General features: G+C 52.7%; 1 protein-coding gene across 1 annotated transcript; it reads right to left on the bottom strand.

The window, feature by feature from the left end:
- Positions 1-18: 18 nt before the first annotated feature.
- Positions 19-20,312, bottom strand: DUSP11 (dual specificity phosphatase 11). Its single transcript, XM_029065990.1, has 9 exons — positions 20,122-20,312; positions 10,313-10,388; positions 9,494-9,625; positions 7,434-7,557; positions 5,060-5,120; positions 4,626-4,672; positions 3,391-3,466; positions 2,614-2,853; positions 19-349 (listed from the first exon to the last, which is right to left on the bottom strand). The coding sequence occupies exons 1-9, from the start codon at positions 20,310-20,312 to the stop codon at positions 37-39; spliced, it is 1,260 nt and encodes a 419-aa protein (XP_028921823.1). The 3' UTR covers positions 19-36.
- Between the last annotated feature and the right edge of the window lie 4,179 nt (positions 20,313-24,491).

Genomic DNA, 24,491 nt, shown 5'->3' with positions numbered 1-24,491 from the left:
TGCCTTTCGTCGCCCCACTTGAATTAAAAGCGAGATTTAATCGGTCGTTCCGGCACCGCGCCGTCCGGCGGCGGAGGTCCTCGTGGGCTCGGCCGGGCCAGCCCCCGCAGACCCCCGGCCCGGCTGGCCCCCGCTACGTGTCCCACTGGCCGTGGTCCCCCGCCGGCCTCTTACGGGGTCTCTGGCCGTCGAGCGGCCCGTCTGCCTCCCGGGGGTCCGAGCGGCCCGGCCTTCGAGTCCAAATGTATCCGGCCTGGCCACGGTTGTCCCCGGGCGGGCCCGGGGGAGGGGACGGATGGTGGCTCCCCGTGGTGTCGGCCCCAAGGACTTCAGGTGTCGCTGGCCGGTCCTAGAACGAGAGGAGAGACAAAGATGGAAGCATTCATTCAATCAACCGGATTTACTGAGCGCTCCCTGTGTGCAGAGCACTGGACTAAGTGCTTGGAATGTACGATTCGGCAATGAAGAGAGACACTCCCTGCCCACACCGGGTTTACAGTCTAGAGAGGGGGAGACAGACATCAAAACAAGTAAACAGGCACCAATATGAATAAATGGGATTATAGATCTATACACGTCCAGATAAAGAGGGATCAAAATAAATAAATCGAATTATAGATATATACACATATACATAAGTACTGTGGGACGGATCGGGGGGAAGGGTTGAGCGAGTCGAGGTGACGCGGAAGGGAGGGGGATCTGAGGAAAAGGGGGCTTAGTCTGGGAAGGCCTCTTGGAGGAGGTAAGCCTTCAGTAGCTGGTGATTGGCGCAGGGAGCCAGAAACTCATTACTCATTCAATAGTATTTAATAATAATAGTATTTAATAAGAATTCTGGTATTTATTAAGCACTTACTATGTGCCTGCCACTGTAATAAGCATTTGGGTGGGTACAAGGAAGTCAGGTTGGACAGAGTCCCTGTCCCGCATAGGGCTCACAAACCCCCATTTTACAGGCGAGGTAACTGAGGCACAGAAGTGAAGTGACTGGCCCAAGGCCACACGGCAGATAAGGGGCCGGGCCGGGATTAGAACCAGGTCCTTCTGGCTCCCTAGGCTCACGGTGTATCCACTACACCGCGTGCAAAGCGCTCGGGAGAGTACAACATAACAGACACATTCCCTGCCCACAACGATCTCACAGTCATCACCGACTAAGAGGAGTTCACGCTTTTAGGGAAGAAGGCATTTTTTCCCACAAGGCCGAAAACTTTCTTTCCTCAATGGTACTTGTTAATCGATCATTCAGTGGTATTTATTGAACGCTTACTATGAGGCCAGAAACTCATTACCAACTAAGAGGAGCGTGCGCTTATAGGGAAGGCATTTTTTCCCCACAAGCCTGTCAACTCTCACCTTATCAAAACTCTGGCCCCTCCCATCTTCCCTCCTTAACAACCATCTTGGACTGTTCGCTCTCCATTGCCTTCGTCCCCACTGGTTTCAATTCATGCCCACGTCTCCCCGATCCTAAAAGATATCCTTCCTTTGATCCCACGGTCCCCTCCGGTTATCGTCCAGCTCTCTCTCCTACCGTTCCCCTCCAAACCCCTTGAGCGAGTCGTCTACACCCGCCGTCTCAAGTTCCTCTCCTTCCATTCTTCCCTTGTGCCGCTCCAGTCTGGTTCCCGTCCCCTTCGCTCCCCAGAAGCCTTCCTCTCGGGTCCCCGATGACCTCTTTCTCGCCGAATCCGGCGGCTTCTACTCCATCCTAATCCTCCTCCACCTCTCAGCTGCCTCTGACGCTGCGGACCACCCCCTTCTTCCGGAAACGTCATCCAACCACAGCTTGGCTGACAACGTCCTCTCCTGGTTCATCTTCTTATCTCTCTGGCCGTTCATTCCCCGTCTCTTTCTCTTCCTCCCACCCAACTGTGGGGGTCCCTCAAGGTTCAGTTCCGGATGCCCTTCTCTTCTCCATCTCCACCCACTCCCTCGGAGAACTCATTCGCTCCCGGGGCTTCAACTCCCACCTCTGTGGAATGATTCCCAAATCTCCAACTCCAGCTCTGATCTCCCTCCGCAGACTCGCGTTTCCTCCTGCCTTCAAGACATCTCCCTCATTGGATGTCCCGCCTTCACCTCTAACTTGACATATCCAAAACAGAGAGCTCCTCATCTTTCCACTCAATCGCTACCTTCCTCTTGACTTTCCTTCACTGTAGGCAGCACCACCAACCTCCCTGACTCACAAGCCTGGAACCATGACACTGTTCTACACTCACCTCTCTCATTCAATCCACACATTCAGTCACCCCCATCTGTCTATCGAGATAGATCGTCATCTATCTTGCCCCCGACCCCTCACCTTTGTCCTCCCTCTGGCCTGGAACTCCTTCCCCCTTCATATTTTCTGCGCCTCAGTTACCTCATCTGTAAAATGGGGCTCAAGACTGTGAGCCCTATGTGGGACAGGCACTGTACCCAACATAATTATGACGTATCTACCCCAGTACTTAGAATACTGCTGGGCGGATAGTAAGCGCTTAACAAATATCATGATTACTAAGAAACAGAACTGACCGATCGCTTAGGCAGCAGAGAATAAACCAATCGGAGCACGTCGGTTCTATTTTTTGTCCAATTCTGAGGGCGTGAAAAACGATCTACCTGGTTGTTGGGTGAAAACCCGGAGGCTGACAGTTCAAATTCCACGGGCGCGAGTACAGGTCCCACGACTGGTGATACAAGTCCCGGGGCGGGGCGGGAAAATCTCGCGGTTCGGCCGGGAAGCCCCTCGGCCCCGGTGAATTATGGTGAGGTCCTTGGTGGTTAGAGTTCCAGACCGGTCTGTTCGGCCACTGGGACTGTCCGAAGTGACCCGGCCTGGAGTCCTCTGGGCCGTCATTGCTGAAAGATAGATTTGACACTGAGTTAGCGGCTTCTGCGCTGACGGGAGAAGTCGCCGCTCGGATGTTTTCAGGGTGCCGGATGCCGTTTCTCTGTGTGGTGGCCAGCTCCCGGGCTGTGGGTTTTAACAGAAAAAGGCCTCACTACTTCCCCGGAAACCAGAAAGGAGAGCCTCTGAGGTCTTTTGTCTGTGGAAACAGAGCCGGCCCCTTTCCCGGGCTAAGGCAGTGGCGGGCCCGTCTTCTAGACTGTCAGCCCGCTGTGGGCAGCGACTGTCTCTGTTTGTAGCTGAATTGTACTTCCCAAGTGCTTAGGACAGTGCTCTGCGCACAGTAAGCACTCAATAAATACAACTGAATGAATGAATGTTGGGCAAAAGAAAAAGAACTAACCTGGGGCGGGGGGGGGGGGCTTATTCCACTAGCCGAGGGCCCCCCTGCACCTCCCCTTAAGTCTAACACTAGGTTGCGGGGGGGAGGTCGGTGTCCCAGTTACAAGGAGAACCCCACCCGGTGCCATACGAACCCCAGGACTTACTTCCGGATGGGTCCGTCCTGGAGGTCTCTGATGTAGTTTTTCCTTTCTATGGAATGTCCTCGGCAGCTGTTGAACACTGCAGGGGTGGGGAGAGGAGATGGAAAGGGAGGGGAGGGGATGAGAGGAGAGGGGAGGAGAGGGAACGGGATGGGAGAGGACGGGAAGAGAAGGGTGGGGATGGGAGGAGAGGGAGGGGGACAGGAGTGTAGGAGAGGGGATGGGGTCAGGAATTAGACACTGAGCTGAAACCCATCGACTGGGCTGGAATTTAGACCACTCTTACGATCCATCGGTCGTATTTATGGAGTGCTGAATGTGGGCAGGACACTCTGTTTGGGTGCTTCTTCTAGAATGTGAGCCCGTTGTTGGGGAGGGATCGTCTCTGGTGCTAAATTGTACTTTCCAGGTACTCAGTACAGTACTCTGCACGCAGTAAGTGCTCAATAAATGCGACTGAATGAATGCTTGAGAGAGTAAAATATAACAACATGACCGACACATCCCCTGCCCACCGTGAGCCGACAGTCTAGAAGGGCAGACGGACATTAATATATATAAATGACATGGACCTGAGTGCAGTGGGGCTTGGGGAGGGGGTGAATAAAGGGAGCAAATCAGGGCGACGCGGAAGGAAGTGGGAGAAGACCTCAGTTCGTCCCCCTCTTATAGTCATCCCTATTATCTCTGACACTTCCCTTCTCCTGAAGAAGAGGAATCTTTTCTGAACACATCAAAACAGAAATCCATCTCCAATACATCGGGCGGCGATACATGCAGCAGCGTGGCCTACTGGAAAGATCACAGGCCTGGGAGTCGCAGGCCCCCGGTTCTAATCTCGGCTCTGTCGCTTGCCTGCTGTGTGACCTTGGGCAAATCTCTTAACTTCTCTGTGCCTCGGTTTCCTCACCTGCAACATGGGGATTCAATGCCTGTCCTCCCTTCTCCTTAAATTGTGAGCCCCTCTAGACTGCAGATTCGCCGTGGGCAGGGAAGGTGTCTGTTTATTGTTATATTCTACTCCCCCAAGCGCTTAGTACAGTGCTCTGCACACAGTAAGTGCTCAATAAATGCGAATGAATGAATAAATGAGTGGGACCTGTTTATCATGTGTCTACCCTAGCGCTTACTATAGTGTTTGCAAGGTAATAAGCGCTTAACAAGTACTAGAAATAGTATTATCATCATCATCATCAGGTGGGAGAGGCCAGGGAAGGTGGTTTAACCTTTAAACCTACGTTCTATTGCAGCGTTTGGTTCCATGCCTTCAACATCAATGAGGTACCTGGAACAGAACGACAAAATTCAAGTTAGAAATGCAAAGAAAAAAACCAAAAAAAGTTGGACTTCGGATGCTTTACGCTGTTTTGAGGAAAAAATTCAGCTACGACGGGCCTCTAGACTGTGAGTTTATTGTCTGCAGGAACGTATCTACCAACTCTGTCGTACTGTACTTTCCCAAACGCTGCGTGCAACGCTCGGCGCAGAGTACGCCCTTAATATGCATCTGCTCACTTTTGGACTGTACTCTCCCCTGCGCTTAATACAGTGCCCTGCACACAGTAAGCGCTCAATAAGCACAACTGATTGATTAAATAAATACCACTGATGGAGTAATAAAATACACACCACAACCGGTCTCTCTCCAGGGTAATTTTTAAAAGTAGCTCACCTGCAAACAAGATACCCGGTTCTGTTTAGACCATGTGTACAGTGGACGCCAATAAGTTTGTCTACAAAACAAATGAGATTTACAATTCAGCGAAGAAAACTTCGGCGGTGAATCTGTACGCTTCCGAAAAGTAACGTTCACTATTTAATGTCACCACCAACAAGTTCATACTGGGGGTGGGAGGGTGGTCAGAGCTGAAGAGAAATATAAAAAGAGAGAGAACTTTATTTATAGAAGCAAACCGAGTGAAAGCGTGAAGACGGGTTTAAAACTTGTGGGTGGTGAGCAAGCACCCAGAATTTGGAATCTGCTTGCAAACCTCTTTCCACGCCTGGAAGGAAAGCAATTCTGGTGACTAATTGCCCAGAAGGTCAAGGAAAAAAAAACCCACTCAGTCCTGGGGAAGTCGATGGCTTGCGGTCCCGGCCTGGGCTGTGAGAAAGGGAACATAGCTTGTTAAGGGCAAGGGAATGTGCCTGCTAATCCTGTTGGATCGTACTCTCGCAAACGCTCAGCACAGTACTCTGTGCACAGTAAACCCTCAATAGATACCACAGATTGATCGCTAACCCTCACGCGGGGAATGACCTGCAGCTCCGGCCCCTGAGAAACGCACGGCAATCGCTGGCAGGCTCCTCCTCCTCTGCCTCTCCACCCGCTAACTGTGGGGGTCCCTCAAGGCTCAGTTCTGGGTCCCCTCCTCTTCTCCATCTGCACCCACTCTCTTGGAGAACTCCTTCGCTTCCATGGCTTCAAATGCCACCTCTATGCGGATGATTCCCAAATCTCCATCTCCGGCCCCGATCTCTCCCCCTCTCTGCAGTCTCGTATTTCTTCCTGCCAAGACACCTCTCCTCCGATACCCTCCTGTCACCTCCAACTTGAACAGAGCCCCTCATCTTCCCACCCAAACCCTGTCCTCCCTCTGATTTTCCCGTCACCGTAGACGGCATCGCCCTCCTTTCCGTCTCTCAAGCCCGTAACCTTGGCGTTATCCTCGACTCACCTCTCTCATTCGACCCGTACATTCGATCCGTCACTAAATCCTGCCGGTTCCCCCTTCGCAGCTTTACCTAAATCCGCCCTTTCCTCTCTACCCAAACTGCTTCCACGTTAATCCAAGCATTTAGCCAGTCCCACCTTGATGATCGCACAGCCTCCTCGCTGACCTCCCAGCCTCCTGCCTCTTCCGACTCCAGTCCATATTTCACTCCGCTGCCCGGGTCGTTTTTCTACCGAAACGTTCAGGCCACGTCTCCTCGCTCCTCAAGAAGCTTCAGGGGTTGCCCGGCCACCTCCGCATCCAACAGAAACTCCTCCTCGTTGGTTTTAAAGCCCTCCATCCCCTCGCTCCCTCCTACCTCACCTCGCTACTCTCCTACTCCAACCCAGCCCGCACACTCCGCTCCCCTAATGTAATTATCCAACGGCACTTCCCGCCGGCACAGTGACCTGCGGGGAGGGGAGATCCGCCTCAGGGACTGTGCAGTTTATTACTCTGTCGTCCTCTCCCAAGTGCTTGGTACAGTGCTCTGCACACAGTAAGCGCTCAATCGATACGAATAACTGCCTGCCTCAGTCTGCCGTGTACTTGGTGACTGTCATCTCGTCGTGGCCACGGAATCGTCCTCTCCCGATTGTTTCATACAGTGCTCTGTGCATCTCCTCCAAGAGGCCTTCCCCGACCAATCCCCCTTTCCTCTTCTCCCACTCCCTTCTGCATCTTCCTGACTCGCTCCTTTCATTCATCTCCCCTCCCAGCCCCACACCACTTACGCACGCAGCTGTAATTTTTATTAATTTATGCTAATGCCTGCCTCCCCTTCTAGACTTTAAGCTCCTCGTGGGCAGGGGATGTGTCTATTATGGTGTTTTAAGCGCTTAGTACAGAGCTCCGCAGCAAGGCCTAGTGGATAGAGCATGGGTCTGGGAGTCAGAGGGACCTGGGTTTTAATCCCAGTCCCTCCGCTCGTCTGCTGTGTGACCTTGGGCAAGTCATTTCATTTCCCTGGGCCTCAGTTCCCTCATCTGCAAAATGGGGATTAAGACTGTGAGCGCCACGTGGGACAGGGACTTAAAGACTGTGAACCCCAGGAGGGGCAGGGACCGTGTCCAACCCGATTTGCTTGTATCCACCCCAGTACTTAGCACAGTGCCTGGCTCATAGTAAGCGCTTAAACACCATAATCATCACCGCATAGTAAGCGCTTAATACCACGGTTATTATTATTATTACAGTACGCGTTCAATAAACACGATTGATTGTCGGACTGTACTCTCCCAAGCGCTTCGCCCAGTGCCCTGCACATAGTAGGCATCCCATAAATAACACGGACTGATTCCTCGGGCGGCGCCAGCTGGGCCCCAAACCCACCATTGTCCTTGTTTTCTTCCAGGAATTGGTTCACCGCACATTTGAATTTAAATATGGTGTTGTTGTCGGGCACGTGATGTCCAACCGTAAAAATCTTCATGTAAAGAAGGGTGTCCGGTAGGTCCTTCCAAGAACAGACAAGAAAAAATGCATACTGGTTAGCGGTGAGCGCTCTCCAAATCTGGCAGTGCCGGGCCACAGCCCCTGAAGTCGTTACGCAGAGTTCACCCGAGCGGGTTGGAAAAATAGCATTTCAACCGCAGTCCTCTAACCAAAAGTCCCAGATACCGAAAGCGGGAATAGGCGAGAAGCGGTGTGGCTTAGTGGACAGAGCCCAGGCCTGGGAGTCAGGATGACCTGGGTTCTAATCCCCACTCTGCCTGTCTGCTGTGGGACCTCGGCTAAGTCACTTCACTTCTCTGGGCATCAGTTCCCTCCTCTGTGAAATGGGGATTAAGACTGTGGGCCTCACGTGGGACGGGGTCAGTGTCCAACCTTATTCGATTGCATCTACCCCGGGGTTTAGAACAGTGCTCAGCACATAGTAAGCGCTTAACAAGTGCCCTGATTGTTATTATTACTTCAAGCTCCAATGCCTGGGATCAAAACCACATAGGAGGACATCATTTCCCGGGAGAAGCAGCGTGGCCTAACAGGAGGAGCTCGGACCTGGGAGACAGAAAGGCCTGCCTTCTGATCCCGGCTCTGCCGCTTGTCCGCCGGGTGGCCTTTTCATTCAATCTATCGCGCTTATTGAGCGCTTACTGTGTGCAGACCCTATACTAAGCGCTTGGGACAGACCGCAGAGCCCTGCTGGCGGAAATCTAGCTATCAGGCCGACTTTGTCCGCTTCGAGTATGAGAAGCAGCGTGGCCTAGTGGAAAGAGCCCGGGCTTGGGAGTCGGGTCGTGGGTTCGAATCCCGGCTCCGCCACTTGTAAGTTGCATGACTCTGGGCAAGTCACTTCACTTCTCGGTGCCTCGGTTCCCTCACCTGGAAAATGGGGATGAAGACTGTGAGCCCCATGTGGGACAACCTAATCACCTTGTAACTACCCCAGTGCTTAAAACAGAGCTTGGCACATAGTAAGCGCTTAACAAACACCACCATCATCTTTGCTATTATCCTCCACCTGCTTTAACTCTGACTGGCAAAATTATTTCTCCATCCTTACTGACTCCCACGCCCATCGCCCACGCCAGCTGTTCTAGACATTTAACTCCTTCCTCAACCCCCCTGGCCTCCTGCCTCCCCCATCCCTGGTCCCTAATAACCTGGACACCTACTTTCACACTATCAGTCAGGTTGTGAGTTCCCTAAAATCTCCCCTGCCCCTTCTTCGACTCTCCCATCTGTCCTAGCAGATCTCTAGAAGAGATCTCCTGCCTTCTCTCAAAATCCACCCCCCTCCGCCTGCGCATCCCACCCCATTCCTTCACATCTTATCAAAAACCCCCTTCCCCTCCGCACTGTGCCCATTGCTATATATTATTACCCTATTTATTTTGTTAATGAGATGTTCATTCATTCAATAGTATTTATTGAGCGCTTACTATGTGCAGAGCACTGTACTAAGCGCTTGGGTATATCTCCTTGATTCTATTTATCTTGATGATGTGGTCTTGTTTTGTTTTGCTCTGCTGTCTCCCCCGTTTAGACCGTGAGCCCGTCGTTGGGCAGGGATGGTCTCTTATCTGCTGCCCGGTTGTCCTTCAGGCGCTTAGTACAGCGCTCTGCACAGTTAGCGCTCAATAAATACTACTGAATGAAAAACACTTGCCCCCTCCCTTCTTCCCTCCCTAACTGCCATCTCCAACTGTTTAAACGGTGTGAAGACCGTGAGCCCCATGAGGGACAAGGGACTGCGTCCAACCCGATCACCCTGCATCTGCCCCAGCGCTTAGAACAGCACTTCACAAATACCGCAGTGATTTACCATTATTATAGTACCATCATCATCATCATCATCCTAGTTTTGCCACCTTGTAGGTGGGACCGTAACGGCGGTAGCTCTGCCAAGACCCGAGCGAGAGAAGCCGGGCGCCCCGTTTTTGGCTCACCTTGGGTTTATAGTAGCGCTGGGTGTACGTTAAATCGATGATCAGCCCCAGCTCTTCCTTCTGGGCCCTGATTTGGCTGACGAGATCCGACAGAGAAAAACGTTCCGCCGGGGCGAGCTTCTTATCAAAATTCTTTCAGAGAGAAATGAGAAAAGGAAGGGGGAATGATCGCCATACCTTTGGAGTACAGGACTGCCGCCTGCTAAATCGACCGGTGGTATTTACTGAGTGTTTACCGTGCGTAGAGCGCATGGGAGAGCACGACCCAACAGAATGAGCTGACGTCATCCCTGCCTATAATAAGTTTTCGGTCTAGAGGGGAAGACAGACCTTCGTACGAATAAGTGCTTCAGGGCTGTCGGTGAGCAGTCACTCAGTCGGTCAATCGCATTTATTGAGCGCTTACTGGGTGCAGAGCACTGTACGAAGCGGTTGGGAGGGTGCAGTGCTCCGCACCCAGTAAGCGCTCAATAAATACGATTGGTCGATTAATACCGGTCTCCCCCGCTAGACCGCAAGCTGGGTGAGGGCAGGGAACGTCTCCACCAACTCTGTCCTCTCCCAAGAGTGTAGAACAGTGCCCTGCACACGGCAAGCATGCAATAAATGCGACACACCCACTGAAATTTAGCCCGCGAGTTCCTGAAGGATTGCGCGGCACCCTGGAATCCATTTAGTCTTGGAAGACTTGGCCCATGTACAACAAAAACACCATTTTCCAGTGCCGGACCCATCCGGTCCTGCCACTGGGGCTCCGCCGACCAGACGGCCCTTTCCCCTCCGACCCCGTGTTTCCGGGTAGCTTTCGCTTCCACCTGCCTTTTCCAGGGGGACTTTGAAGGCGATGAATCGCGTCCCGGGCATCCGGCGGCCGAGAGGGAGGTAGTCTTTCCACCTGCAGTAACAATAATTGTGGTACTTGTTAGGTGCTTATTGCGTACCAGGCTCTGTACTAAGCGCTGGGGAGGATATAAGGAAACCGGGTTGGACACAGTCCCTGACCCGCATGGGACTCCTGATCTTAATCCCCAGTTTCCAGAGCCCAGAGAAGTGAAGTGACTTGCCCCAGGCCACACAGCGGACAGGTGGCAGAGCCGGGATTAGAAGCCATGACCTTCTGACTCCCAGGCCCGGGCTCTAATAATAATAATGTTGGTATTTGTTAAGCGCTTACTATGTGCCGAGCACCGTTCTAAGCGCTGGGATAGATACAGGGTAATCAGGTTGTCCCACGTGAGGCTCACAGTTAACCCCCATTTTACAGATGAGGGAACTGAGGCACAGAGAAGTGATTTGCCCACAGTCACACAGCTGACAAGTGGCAGATCCGGGATTCGAACTCATGTCCTCTGACTCCCAAGTCCATGCTCTTTCCACTGACCCACACTGCTTCTCTAGCCACTAGGCCATCCTGCTTCCCCAGACCCCCCAACAGTGACTCTCCGGGCCATCGGGGGGTCGGGTTCGCCGAGCGTGCGGAGCACAGCGCTTATATCCACAGCTGTCATTTCTTTCTATTAATGTCGGCCTCCCCACCGGACCGTAAGCTCATTGTGGGCAGGGATTGTGTCCGTTTATTGTTCTCAAGCGCTCAGTAGAGTGCTCTGCGCACAGTAAGCCCTCAATAAATACGACTGAAAGGGTAATACAGCAGAACTGTGGATGTGTTCCTTGCCGACGAGGAGTTTACGGTCTAGAGGGAGGGAGGCTGGCACGAAAATCAGTTACGGATGTGGGCAGAAGGTCCGTGGAGCTGATGGTAAGGATTTTCCCGCCAATCCTTTCCCCATCCTTTCACTTTTGCACAACCGCCCTAATTCCATTAGTCTTCCCTAATTCATGTTGCTGCTCTGGTTCCATCAGACTTACCTAATCCAACCGCAGAAGCAGCGTGGTCTAGTGGCCAGAGCCCGGGCCTGGGAGTCAGAAGGACCTGGGTTCCAATCCCGGCTTCTTCACCTGTCTGCTGGGTGACCTTGGGCAAGCCACTTCACTGGGCCTCAGTTCCCTCATCCGGAAAGTGGGGATTAAAGCTGTGGGACTGGGACTCTGCCCAACCTGATTAGCTTTGGATCTACTCCAGCGCTTAGAAGAGTGCTTCACACAGGGTAAGCGCTTAACGAGTACCACCACCATCATCGTGCTTATTATTGGCTCTAGTTCGATTAGTCTTCCCTAATTCAACCAGTGCATGTTGCTCTTACGCGGTAGTGCGGCCTGGTGGCAAGAGCCCGGGCTTGGGAGTCAGAGGCCGTGGGTTCTAATCCTGACTCCGCCACTTATCAGCTGTGGGACTTCGGGCAAATCACGTCACTCCTCCGTGCCTCAGTTACCTCGCCCGTAAAATGGGGATTAAGACTGTGAGCCTCATGTGGGACAAGCTGATTACCTTGTATTTACCCCAGCGCTTAGAACAGTGGCTGGCACATATTAAGCGCTTAACAAATACCATCATCATCATCATCATCATTATTCACTGATGGGGTAATAAAACGCTACTTTTTTTAAAAGTGGAATTTGTTAAGTGCTTACTGTGTCTCAGACACTGTACTAAGCGCTGTGGTAGAAACACGCCAATCAGTCCTGTTCCACATGGGGCTCCCAGTGTTAACCCCCATTTTACAGATGAGGTTAACTGAAACTCAGAGAAGTGAACTGACTTGCCCAAGGTCACCCAGCAGAGAAAGAGTGGAGGTGGGAATAGATCCCAGGTCCTGTGAGTCCCAGGCCCGGGCTCTTCCCACTGGGCTCCGGATATTCCTCTTGGCGAGGCTGAGAGAAGTGGACAGGACTGACCACCCGACTCAAACTCGCCAACAGAATAATAATAATAATGTTGGTATTTGTTATGCACTTACTACAGGCCGAACACTGTTCTAAGCGCTGGGGTAGATACCAGGTCATCAGGTTGTCCACGTGGGGCTCACAGTCTTAACCCGCATTTTACAGATGAGGTAACTGAGGCACAAAGAAGTGACGTGATTTGCCCCAAAGTCACACAGCTGACAAGTGATGGAGCGGGGATTAGAACCCACGACCTCTGACTCCCAAGCCCGGGCTCTTTCCGCCGAGCCAGGCTACTTCCCATAATTAACCTAAAAATAAAAGTTCCATTTCCTGCTTGCCCAGTCATCCCCGGAAGCTGTGAAGAGTGACGGGTTCTCTTGCACGTTGGGCAGTGCCTTCAGATCTGGATGTTCACACTCCCCCAAACGCTTAGTACGGAGCTCTGCTCACAATAAGTGCTCAGTAAATACCACTGGTTGAATAATGGAAGCCCAGGGCCACTGCAGGCTCCTCAGATTCGATCGGTCCATCAATGACTGATATTTACTGAGTGCTTACTGTGTGTGCTGGGAGCCCGGGAGCGTGGCCCAATGCAAGGAGCCCAGCCCCGGGAGTCGGAGACCCTGGATTCTAATCCCGCCTCCGCCACGCTCCCGCTGTACGTCCTTGGGCAAGTCACTTCACGTCTCCGTACCTCAGTACCCTCATCTGCAGAATGGGGATTCAATCCCTGTTCTCCCTCCTGCTCAGATCGTTAGCCCCACGGGGGGCAGGGCCTGTGTCCGACCCGATCAACCTGTATAACTTGAATTTCCCCCAGTGCTTTGAACAGGGTCTCGATATAGAGTAAAACCTTAACAGGTACCACAAGTATCATTATTATTGGTATCGTTACGGACTTTATGGTCTCGAAGGGACGAGGGACATGAAGTTAGACTGTGAGCCCATCACTGGACAGGGATTGACCATCCGTTGCCGAATCGTACATTCCAAGCGTTTAGTACAGTGCTCTGCACATAGTAAGCGCTCAGTAAATACTACCGAATGAATGAATAAGTTCCGGGAAGTCCCGTGCTTTCACTAGGCCACGACCGCTCCTCCTGAAACGGTTCCTGAGCACCCCCTTTCTGGAAGCTGGAAGCGCCCCCTCTGGTCATTCACTCAGTCGTATTAATCGAGCACCGTGCGCTGAACACTGTACTAAGCGCTTGGGAGAATACCATATAACAGTAAACAGACACATTCCCTCGGACGTCCCGCTTTGTTCCTCAACCACCAGCCTACGTACTGCGCCTCCATCTTGTCTCTTCTGAGAGGCAGTGTGGCCTGATGGATAGACCCCGGCCCTGCTGGGTGACCTCGGGCAGGTCACTTGGCTGCTCTGGGCCTCATTTCCCTCCTGTAAAATGGGGAGTAAGACTGGGGACAGGGACTGTGCATCCGACCTGATTACCTTGTACCTACCCCAGTGCTTAGAACAGTGCCTGACACGTAGTAAGCGCTTAACGAGTATACCATTATAATGACAGCCTACGCTGCCAGCTCGCTGTGGGCAGAAAATGTGTCTGTTTTATGGCTATAGTGTACTCTCCCACTGCTTAATACAGTAGGGCTCTGCACACAATAAGTGCTGAAGCAGCGTGGCTCAGTGGAAAGAGCACGGGCTTTGGAGCCAGGGCTCATGAGTTCGAATCCCAGCTCTGCCACTTGTCGGCTGTGTGACCGTGGGCAAGTCACTTCACTTCTCTGGGCCTCAGTTCCCTCATCTGTAAAATGGGGATTAAGACTGTGAGCCCCACGTGGGACAACCTGACTCCCCTGTGTCCACCCCAGCGCTTAGAACAGCGCTCTGCACATAGTGAGCGCTTAACAAATACAAATACCAACATTATTATTATGATTGAATTATTATTTTTACCTCTTGCTCACCGCCCTTCTGCCAGGAATGTCCACCCCCATCACATTCAACTGACCGTCACGCTCCCCATCTTCAAAGCCCTACTACAATCACATCTCCTCCGGGAAGCCTTCCCCGACTGACCTCTTATTCCCACACCCAATTCTTCCTTCTGCTTCACCTAGGAGTCATCTCATCTCCCCTCCCTGCTCCATTCTCTCTCTCTTCCTGCTCGGTCGCCTGAGCACCGACCTTCCCGTCCCCCGAGCACCACGATACTCTTCCCATCCCCACCCCGATAACATGTACGTACACGTATCCTTATACGCCACTGCTTCCCTTACAAGGTTGTACACTCCCTAAGGGCAGGGATGATTCTACCTACTATAGCGTATTACAACACTATTACAAACAACCGTGGTATTTCTTAGCTGCTTACCATGCCAAAAGCACTGTGCTGAGCGCTGGGGAAGACTCACTATCATCTGATCCCGCACGGGACTCACGGTCTTAAGTAGGAGGGAGAACAAGACATTGAAGCCTCATTTTGCGGATGAGGGGACCGGTGCACAGGGAAGTGACTCGCCCAAGGTCACACCTTAGGTACCCGGGGGAGCCGGGAATAGACTCAGGTCCGGGCTCTTTCCAATAGGCCACTGGCCCAGGTTTTGGGGTGAGGATCGTGCCTATTATTATTAAGTGCGGTCGAGTCGTTTCCGATTCCTAGCGACTCTATGGATAGACTTTCTCCAGAACGTCCTGTCCTCTGCCATCATCCAGCATGGCTCGGTGGAACGAGCACGGGCTTGGGAGTCAGAGGTCACGGGTTCGAATCCCCGCTCTGCCACTTGTCAGCTGGGTGACTGTGGGCAAGTCACAACTTCTCTGGGCCTCAGTTCCCTCATCTGTAAAATGGGGATTAAGACTGGGAGCCTCACGTGGGACAACCTGAATACCCTGTAGCTACCCCGGCGCTTAGAACAGTGCTCTGCACACAGTAAGCACTTAACAAATACCAACATTATTATTTTTAATAGTTCTCCCGGAATCCTTGTTCTGGTCTCTCTCCGTCTAGCTGCCGGTCTGCCTCTTCCATCTTTTCCCTGGACTTTTCCTAGCATCAGCGTCTTCTCCAGAGAATCCGTCCTCCTGATGACGTGTCCAAAACACGTTAAACTAAGTCCAGTCATTTGGCCTTCCAAAGACCACTTTGGTTTCATTTGCTCTAAAATCCATTTGTCTGTCTTTCGGACAGTCCGCGATGGTTACAAAAGTCTTCTCCAACAACGCATTTCAAAAGAATCGATGTTCTTTCTATCCTATTTTTTTCACCGTCCAGCTTTTGGATCCATACATTATCGCTGGAAACACCATAGAGTTGAGAATTTGTGTTTTGTGGCAATAGTTACATCAGCACTTTTCATGACTTTTTCCAGGCTCTTCATAGCAAGTCTTCCTAACATTCATCTTCGATGTATTTCTTGGCTACTATTTCCTTTATTATCGATTATCGATCCCAGGAGAGAAAAATCGTCAACTATTTCCATCTGCTCTCCGTCCACTACAGATGTGTTAAAACTTCCCGTTGTCACGGTCTTCGTTTCCTCAACATTCAAATATAGGCCCATATTTTTGCTTTGTTCCTTAACTTTTAATAACTCCTGCAAATCTTCTTCACTTTCTGCTAGTAGGGTTGTATCAGCATAACGAAGGTTGTTTATATTCCGTCCTCCAATCTTTACTCCCCGTTTGTCTTCATCCAATCCGGCTTCTCTCTCTAGGCATTCGGTGAAAAGGATGAACAGATAAGGCCGTAAGGTACATCCTTGTCTTACCCCCTTACTGATGGGAAACCAATCTGTTTCTCCATATTCTGTTCTTTTTGCAGCCTCCTGTCACACAGGTTCCGTAATAATGGAATGAAATGGTCCGGCAGGCCCATTTTCCTTAATGTGCTCCAGAGTTTCTCATGATCCACGCACAGGCCTTACTGTAATCAATAAAGCACATGCTGACTTCCTTTTGATATTCTCTTGGCCTTTCAATTATCCAACCGACATCGGCAATAATATCTCCCGTCCCTCGTCCTTTCCGGAATCCTGCTTGAACGTCAGGCGACGGGCGTTCCATGTAAATCTCCATTTGACACTGTACAACCTTTAGCGGGGCCTTGCCGGCGTGCGAGATCTAGGAAACTGTACGATAATTGTCGCATTTAGTTGTATCTCCTTTCAATATTGGAACATTGAATCAGATGGCCACTGAATGGTTAGCCAGACCTGCTGGCAAATTTGTTAAGGACTTTAACCGATTCCTCTCCAGCTGTCTGAAACAAATGTGTTCCCCAATCAGCTCCAGGCCGCGTTTTCGCTGCCAAAACAGAAAGTCTCCATCTCTTTTTGCAAATAATTTAGTCTATCTGTTGTCTGTTCGGTCCATCTGGTGAAGTCCGTGCGTACAGTCGTCGATTAGGTTGGATAAAGAAGGTGTTGGCAATAAAAAAGTCGGTCCCCGCCTTGATTCCGACTTCCAAGAACATATTTTCCGACAATCTTCATTTCCATCCCATTACCGACTTTTGTATTCCGATCCCCAGTGACGATCAACACATCTTGCTTGCGGCTTCTACCGATGTCTCTCTGCACTTCATCGTAAAACCTATTTCTTCTTGCTCTGCATCTGTCGTTGGGGCATACACCTGAAGTACTGTCATACTGAATGGCTTTCCTCTGAATCTAACAGATATCAATCAGCCATTGACAGCATTTTATCCGAGAACCGTCTTAACATTCCACGTTGCAATACTAAGGGTACCTTCACAGCTTCGGATACTCATTTCTCGTACGGCGACGTCAGCGACCGGAGGTCCCGAAGGCTTTATTCCGGCCGCGTCCATACCCTGAGACGTCGTCCGCTCTTCCGTAGTAGCTGGTTGATTTCAGCTCTGAGGGGCTCGTCTTCCAACACTAGATCTGCAGTCGTTCGGGTCTGCGTCTCCACAGAGTTTTCTTGGGAAAAATACGGAAGAGCGGTTTTCCGTCGCCTCCTTCCACATAGTGAAAACCTGAGCCTCTGCTGTTGGCTTTGATCGACATTTTGATCACTTGATCGCCCGCCCTTGACTCCCATGTCGGGGAATCGCCTTTGATACTTCCGCTTAGACCTTTCCAATCTGGGTAACCCTAGCGAGAGGATCTCTCTATGGCATGAAGCTCTAAGCTTCATTGGGGTACCCAAAATCTCCAGCTGCGGTAAGGCGTTGATTCATAGGAGAGGGGATGGTGTCTACCAGCTCTCTTAAATTGTCCTCTCCCAAGTACTTATTCCAGTGCTCTGCAAACAGTAAGTGCTCAAAACGTGCCACTGATATTGACCGACAGCACTGGGAATCAGGAGATTTTGGCCCGAATCCCAGCCTCGCCTCTCGCCTGTTGTGACTGAGTCACTTAACGTCTCTGTGCCTCGGTTTCCTCGGCTGTAAAACGGGGATTTGGTATCTGTTCTCCCTCTCCTTTAATCTGCGGGTCCCATGTGTGTGGGGGGGACTTGTCAGGGGTGAGTGTGGTGGTGGTGGGGGTAACAGATATCACATTCACCCCCTCTAGACTGTAAACTCACTGTGGGCAGGGAAAGCGTCTGCCAACTCTGTTGCACCGTACTCTCCCAAGCGCTCAGTACACTGCTTGGCACATAGTTAGCGATCAATAAACCATCACTGATGACGAAACTAGAAGTTTGTGGGTAGGGAAGGTACCTACCAACTCTGTTGTACTCGAAACACAACTCCTTAATCTCCCAGCCGAACCCTGTCCTCGCCCCGATTTTCCCATCACTGGAGTCGGCACCACCCTTCTTCCTGTCTCACAAGCCCGGAATCCTGGCATCATCCTCGACTCCTCTCTTTCATTCAACCCGCATATTCATTCTACCACTAAATCCTGTCTGATCAACCTCCATAACTGCTAACATCCGCCCTTTCCTCTCCATCCAAACTACCGCCATGTTAATCCAAGCACTTAGCCTATTCCGCCTTGATTACTCTATCAGCCTCCTTGCCTCCTATTCGTTCATTCAGTTGTATTTATTGAGCACTTACTGTTTGCAGAGCACCGTACTAAACGTTTGGGAGAGTACCACATAACAATAAGCATATTCCCTGCCCACAACGAATTTCTTGTCTAGAGGCAGTCTACAGTCTCTCGCTTCCCACTCCAGTCCATACTAGACTTTGCTGCCGGATCATTTTTCTACAAAAACGTTCAGGTCATGTTTCCCCGCTCCTCAAAAACCTCCAGTGGTTGCCCTTCAACCTTCCCATGAAACACAAACTCCTCACTCTAGGCTTCAAAGCTGTCCATCTCCTTGCCCCCTCCTACCTCGCCTCCCTTTCCTCCATCGCAGCTCACACGCACCGCTCCTCTGCCGCTCACCTCCTCACGGTCCCTCGTTCCCGCCTGTCCCGCCGTCAACCCCTGGCCCACGTCCTACCGCCGTCCTGGAATGCCCGCCCTCCCTCCTCAGATTCATTCAATAGTATTTATTGAGCGCTTACTATGTGCAGACCACTGGACCAGGTGTTTGGAATGGACAATTCGGCAACAGATAGACCATCCCTGCCCGATGACGGGCTCACAGATGGTGACCCTCCACCACTTCAAAGCCTTATTGAAGGCTCATCTCATGCAAGAGCTCTTAAGCCCTCATTTTCTCTTCTCCCACTCCCTTCTGTTCTCTTTATTCACCCCCACCCTCTGCTCCAAAGCATTTATCCGTAATTTATTGATTTCTATTGACATCTATTTACCCCTCTAGACTAAAAGCTCGCTGTGGGCAGGGAAAGTGCCCAGCACCTGCTGTACCGTTCTTTCCCAAGCACTCAGAACAGTTCTCTCCACACAGTAAGCGCTCGGTAAATACCGCCGCCGCCGCCGCCGCTGACCATCACCGACCGGCAAACGCAGCCAGGCCGAGCCCACGGTCGGCGGGGGGAGGCGGTGGAGAGCTGCTGCTCTTGCTGCTTGGTCTACTGGAAACGGCCCAGGCCCGGGAGTCGAGAGGACCCGAGTTCTAACCCCGCCTCTGCCACCTGTCTGCTGTTTGACCTTGGGCAAGTCACTTCACTTCTCTGGACCTCACTTCATCTGTCAAATGGGGATGAAAACTGTGCGCCCCACGGGGGACAACCTCGTTACTTCGTATCCCCCCAGTGCTCAGAACGGTTCTTGGACATAGTAAGTCCTTAACAAGTACCATCATCATTAGTATTAATCCCCGCTCCGCCGCTTGTCAGCTGGGTGACTTTGGGCAGGTCACTTCTCGGGGCCTCAGTGACCTCATCTGGAAGATGGGGATGAAGTCTGGGAGCCCCACGGGGGACCACCTCGTTACTCTGTATCCCCACCCCAGAGCTTGGAAGAGTGCTTGGCACCTAGTAAGCCCTTGAGAGATGCCATCATTATCATTATTATTATTAGATGGCAGGCAGGCCGTTCTGGCTCCCGCCCGGAGGCTTCTGGGAGAGGCAGGGCGGCCCAGCCTCGGGGGCCAGAGGTCAGGGGTCAGGGGTGGGCCTCCTCTCCAGGCGCACGCCATTATACATTCATTCATTCCGTCCTATTTCCTGCGCGCTTACTACGTGCGGAGCACTGGACTAAGCGCTTGGAAAGTCCAGTTCGGCAACCGACCCGGCCCCACCACGTGCTCACCGCCCCGCTCTTCATCTGCAAAATGGGGATGAAGACTGGGAGCCCCACGTGGGACCACCTGATGACCCCTTCTCCCCCCCCCCCCCCAGCGCTTAGAACAGCGCTCTGCACCGAGTAAGCGCTTAACAGATACCAACATTATTACTAGAAGCGGTGGGGGGGGGGGGGAACAAAAGAAGCAGGCAGGCCCTCCGGGCCGGCGCTGGGCGGAGCGCTTGGCACAGCGTGTTTGGGCTGACCTGTCGGGAAGGCTGTTGCCGCCCTTGCGGCGCCTTCTTCTCCCGCCGGGTCTCGCCCTGCCGTCTCCCTCCTCCTCCTCCTGTTGCTCCGGGGGCGGCGGCGGGTTGGTGCAGACGCTCATGAGGTCGGTGGGTCTGGTCCCGGCCGCTGCCCGCGGCCCGCGCAGCCCCGCCAGCAGCCCCCGCATCATTGCGCGCACGCGCGCGCACGCACCCCCCACGTCATCACGTCACCCCGCGCCCCGGCCCACCCACAGCGGCAGCGCCCTCAGCGGGCGGCCTCCGGCATTACAAGACGAAGCCCACAGCGCCCTCCGCGGGCGGCCTCCGGCATTACAAGACGAAGCCCACAGCGCCCTCCGCGGGCGGCCTCCGGCATCACAGGACGAAGGCCCCCCCCCCCCCGCCCCCCCCCGGCGCTCTCAGCGGGCGTCTTTCGGCATCCCATGATGAAGGCCAACAGCGCCCTCAGGTGGCAGTATCAGGTATTACAGGACGAAGCCCACAGCGCCCTCAGCGGGCGGTCTCCGGCATCGCAGGACGAAGGCCCCCGGCGCCTCAGCGGGCGGCTTTCGGCATCACATGATGGAAGGCCAACAGCGCCCTCAGGTGGCGTCATCGGGTATTACAAGGTGAAAGCAAGAGCGCCCTCAGCGGGCCGCTTCCGGCATTAATAATAATAATATTAATAATAATAATAGTCTTTCTTAAGCGCTTACTATGAGTAGGCACATAGTACTAAGTACTAAGCGCTGGGGTTGGATACAGGCAAATCGGGATGGACACAGTCCCAGTCCCACAGTCAATAGTATATATTGAGCCCTTACTATGTGCAGAGCACTGGACTAAGCGCTTGGAATGGACAATTCGGCCACAGATCGAGACCGTCCCTGCCCAATGACGGGCTCACAGTCTAAATGGGGGAGACAGCAAAGCAAAACAGAGCCAAACAAAAACAAGACAGCCTCGAAGCCTAGAGTGAGAAGTTTTTGTTTCGTGCGGAGGTCGATAGGCAACCAATGGAAGGTTTTAAGAAGGGGATTGACCTGCCCAGAGCGTTTCTGCAGGAAGATTCTATTTATTGCTATTGTTCTTGTCTGTCCGTCTCCCCCGATTAGACCGTGAGCCCGTCAAAGGGCAGGGACTGTCTCTATCTGTTACCGATCTGTACATTCCAAGCGCTTAATACAGTGCTCTGCACATAGTAAACGCTCAATAAATACTATTGAATGAATGAATGAAGATGAGCCGGGCAGCTGATTGAAGAATAGATTGGAGCGGGGAGAGACAGGAGGAGGGGAGATCAGAGAGCGGGCTGACACAATAATCCAGCCGGGATATTATGAGAGCCCGTACCAGTAAGATAGCCGTTTGGGTGGAGAGGAAAGGGTGGATCTTGGCGACACTGTAAAGGTGAGACCGGCAGGCCTCGGTGACGGATCGGATGTGTGGGGTGAAGGAGAGAGCCGAGTCAAGGATGGACACCCAGGTTGCGGGCTTGTGAGATGGGAAGGACGGTCGTACCGTCCACGGTGATAGGGAAGTCAGGGAGAGGACCGGGCTTGGGAGGGAAGATGAGGAGCTTGGTTTTAGACATGTTGAGTTTTAGGTGGAGGGCAGACATCCAGGTAGAGACGTCTTGGAGTCAGAAGGAGATGCGAGCCTGAAGGGAGTGGGAGAGGACAGGGGCGGAGATGTAGATCTGCGTGTCCTCTGCGTAGAGATGGTAGTCGAAGCCGTGAGAGCGGATGAGTACACCGAGGGAGTGAGTGTAGATGGAGAACAGAAGAGGGCCGAGAACCGACCCTTGAGGAACCCCAACGGTTAGAGGATGGGAGGGGGAGGAGGAGCCCGCGAAGGAGACCGAGAATGAACGGCCAGAGGGATAAGAGGAGAACCGGGGGAGGACGGAGTCCCTGAAGCCAAGGTGAGATAAATGTGGAGGAGAAGGGGATGGTTGACAGTGTCAAAGGCAGCTGAGAGGTGGAGGAGGATTAGGATAGAGTAGGAGCCATTGGGTTTGGCAAGAAGGAGGTCACGGGTGACCTTAGAGAGGGCAGTTTCAGTGGAGTGGAGGGGACAGAAGCCAGATTGGAGGGAGCCCGGGAGAGAATTGGAGTGGAGGAATTCTAGGCGGCGAGTGTAGACGACTCGTTCTAGGAGTTTGGAAAGGAAGGGTAGTAGGGAGATAGGACGAAAACTGGAAGGGGAAGAGGGGTCGAGAGAGGGTTTTATTAGGATGTGGGAGACGTGGGCGTGTTTGAAGGCAGAGGGGAAGAAGTCATTGGAGAGTGAGTGGTTAAAGATGGGAGTTAAGGAGGGGAGGAGGGCAGGGGCGACGGTTTTTATAAGTGAGTGGGAATGGGATCCGAGGCACAGGTGGGGGGGGTGGCATTTGCGAGGAGGGAGGAGATCTCCTCTGAGGATACTGCAGGGAAGGATGGGAAAGTAGGGGAGAGGGTTGGGAGCCGGGGGGATGGAGAAGGGGGAGGGTTGACCTTGGGGAGCTCAGACCTGATTGTGTTAATCATAGAATCATAGAATGGGTCTGGGCCTAGTGGAAAGAGCACGGGCCTGGGCGTCAGAGGACCTGGGTTCTCAGCCCGGCTCTGCCGATTTGTTTTCTGTGTGACCTTGAGCAAGTCACTTCACATCTCTGTGCCTCAGTTCTCCTGTGCTCCCTTCTACTTAGACCGTGAGCCCCATGCAGGACAGGGGCTGTGTCCTCCAGGGGCTTCTTCCCTACTGCCTTCAAACATGCCCACGTCTCCCCCATCCTAAAAAAACCCTCCCTTGACGCCACAGCCCCCTCCAGTAATTGCCCCATCTCCCTCCCACCCTTCCTCTCCAAACTCCTGGAGCGAGTCGTCTACACTTGCTGCCTCGAATTCCTCTCCTCCAACTCTCTCCTGGACCCCCTGAAATCTGGCTTCTGCCCCCACCAATCCACTGAAACCGCCCCCTCAAAGGTCACAGATGACCTCCTTCTTGCCAAATCCAAAGGCTCTTACTTCATCCTGATCCTCCTTGACCACTCAGCTGCCTTGACACTGTGGACCGTCCCCTTCTCCTCGGTATGTTATCCCACCTTGGCTTCACTGACTCCGTCCTCTCCCGGTCCTCTTCCTCATCTCTCTGGCCGTTCGTTCTCGATCTCCTTTGCGGGCTCCTCCTCCCCCTCCCATCCCCTGACTGTGGGGGTCCCTCAGGGTCAATTCTTGGTCCCCTTCTGTTCTCCATCTACACTCACTCCCTCGGAGAACTCATTCGCTCCCAAGATGAAGCCTTGAAGTTGCAGTTGAAGCAGATGACACCCAAATCTCTACCTCCTCCCCTGTTCTCTCCCCCTCCCTCCAGGCTCGCATCTCCTCCTGCCTTCGGGACGTCTCCACCTGGAGGTCCGCCCGCCACTTAAAACTCAACCTGTCCAAGACTGAGCTGCTTATCTTCCCTCCCAAACCCTGTCCTCTCCCTGACTTTCCCATCACTGTGATTGGCACGACCATCTTGCCCATCTCACAGGCCTTGAAGTAAGTGGGGAAGAAGCCCCTGCAACTCAGCTGTTTCATTCACCCCACACGTCCAATCCGTCACCAAAATCTGCCGGTCTCACCTTCACATCATCAAGATCCGCCCTTTCCTTTCCATCCAAACGGCTATCACATTAGTAAAATCACTCACAGTATCCTCACTGGATCACTGCATCAGCCTCTTCTCTGATCTCCCTTCCTCCCGTCTCTCCCCGCTCCAGTCCATTCTTCATTCCGCTGCCTGGATCATCTTCCTACAGAAACGCCGTGGGCCTGTCACTCCCCTCTTCAAAAACCTCCAGTGGTTGCCCGTCCACCTCCGCATGAAACAAAAACTCCTCACTCTTGGCTTCAAAGCCGTCCATCCCCTGGTCCCCTCCTACCTCACCTCCCTTCTCTCCTCCTCCATCCCAGCCCGCACACTCCGCTCCTCTGCCGCTGCTCACCTCCTCAAGGTCCCCCGTTCTGGCCTGTCCCACCACTGACCCTCGGCCCAAGTCCTGTCTCTGTCCCGGAATGCCCTCCCTCCTCACATCTGCTTCACATCTCACATCCCCCCTTCAAAGCGCTACTGAAGGCTCACCTCCTTCAAGAGGCCTTCCCAGATTAGGCCCCCCTTTTCCTCAGCTCCCCCTCCTTTCCATGTCACCTCAACTCCCTCCCTCTGCTCTTCTCCGCGTTCTCCCGGCCCCACAGTACTTAGGTATATATGTATATATCTGTAATTCTATTTATATTGATGCCTGTCTACTTGTTTTGATGTCTGTCTCTCCCCTTCTAGACATACGCCTGGTGTGGGCAGAGATTGTCTCTCTTTATTGCTGAATTGTACTTCCCAAG

Source organism: Ornithorhynchus anatinus, chromosome 5 (genome assembly GCF_004115215.2).
Source record: "Ornithorhynchus anatinus isolate Pmale09 chromosome 5, mOrnAna1.pri.v4, whole genome shotgun sequence".
Taxonomy (NCBI): Eukaryota; Metazoa; Chordata; class Mammalia; order Monotremata; family Ornithorhynchidae; genus Ornithorhynchus; species Ornithorhynchus anatinus.
This window is presented reverse-complemented; position numbering and strand designations above follow the sequence as displayed.

Excerpts from the sequence above, each read along its gene's own strand:
- DUSP11 (XM_029065990.1), bottom strand. The coding sequence starts at position 20,312 with ATGATGCGGGGGCTGCTGGCGGGGCTGCGCGGGCCGCGGGCAGCGGCC. Across the intron at positions 9,626-10,312 it reads TCAAAGTCCCCCTGGAAAAG|AATTTTGATAAGAAGCTCGC; the intron begins GCAGGTGGAAGC and ends TCTCTCTGAAAG. Across the intron at positions 3,467-4,625 it reads ACCAAACGCTGCAATAGAAC|TGTTCAACAGCTGCCGAGGA; the intron begins GTAGGTTTAAAG and ends CCACCCCTGCAG.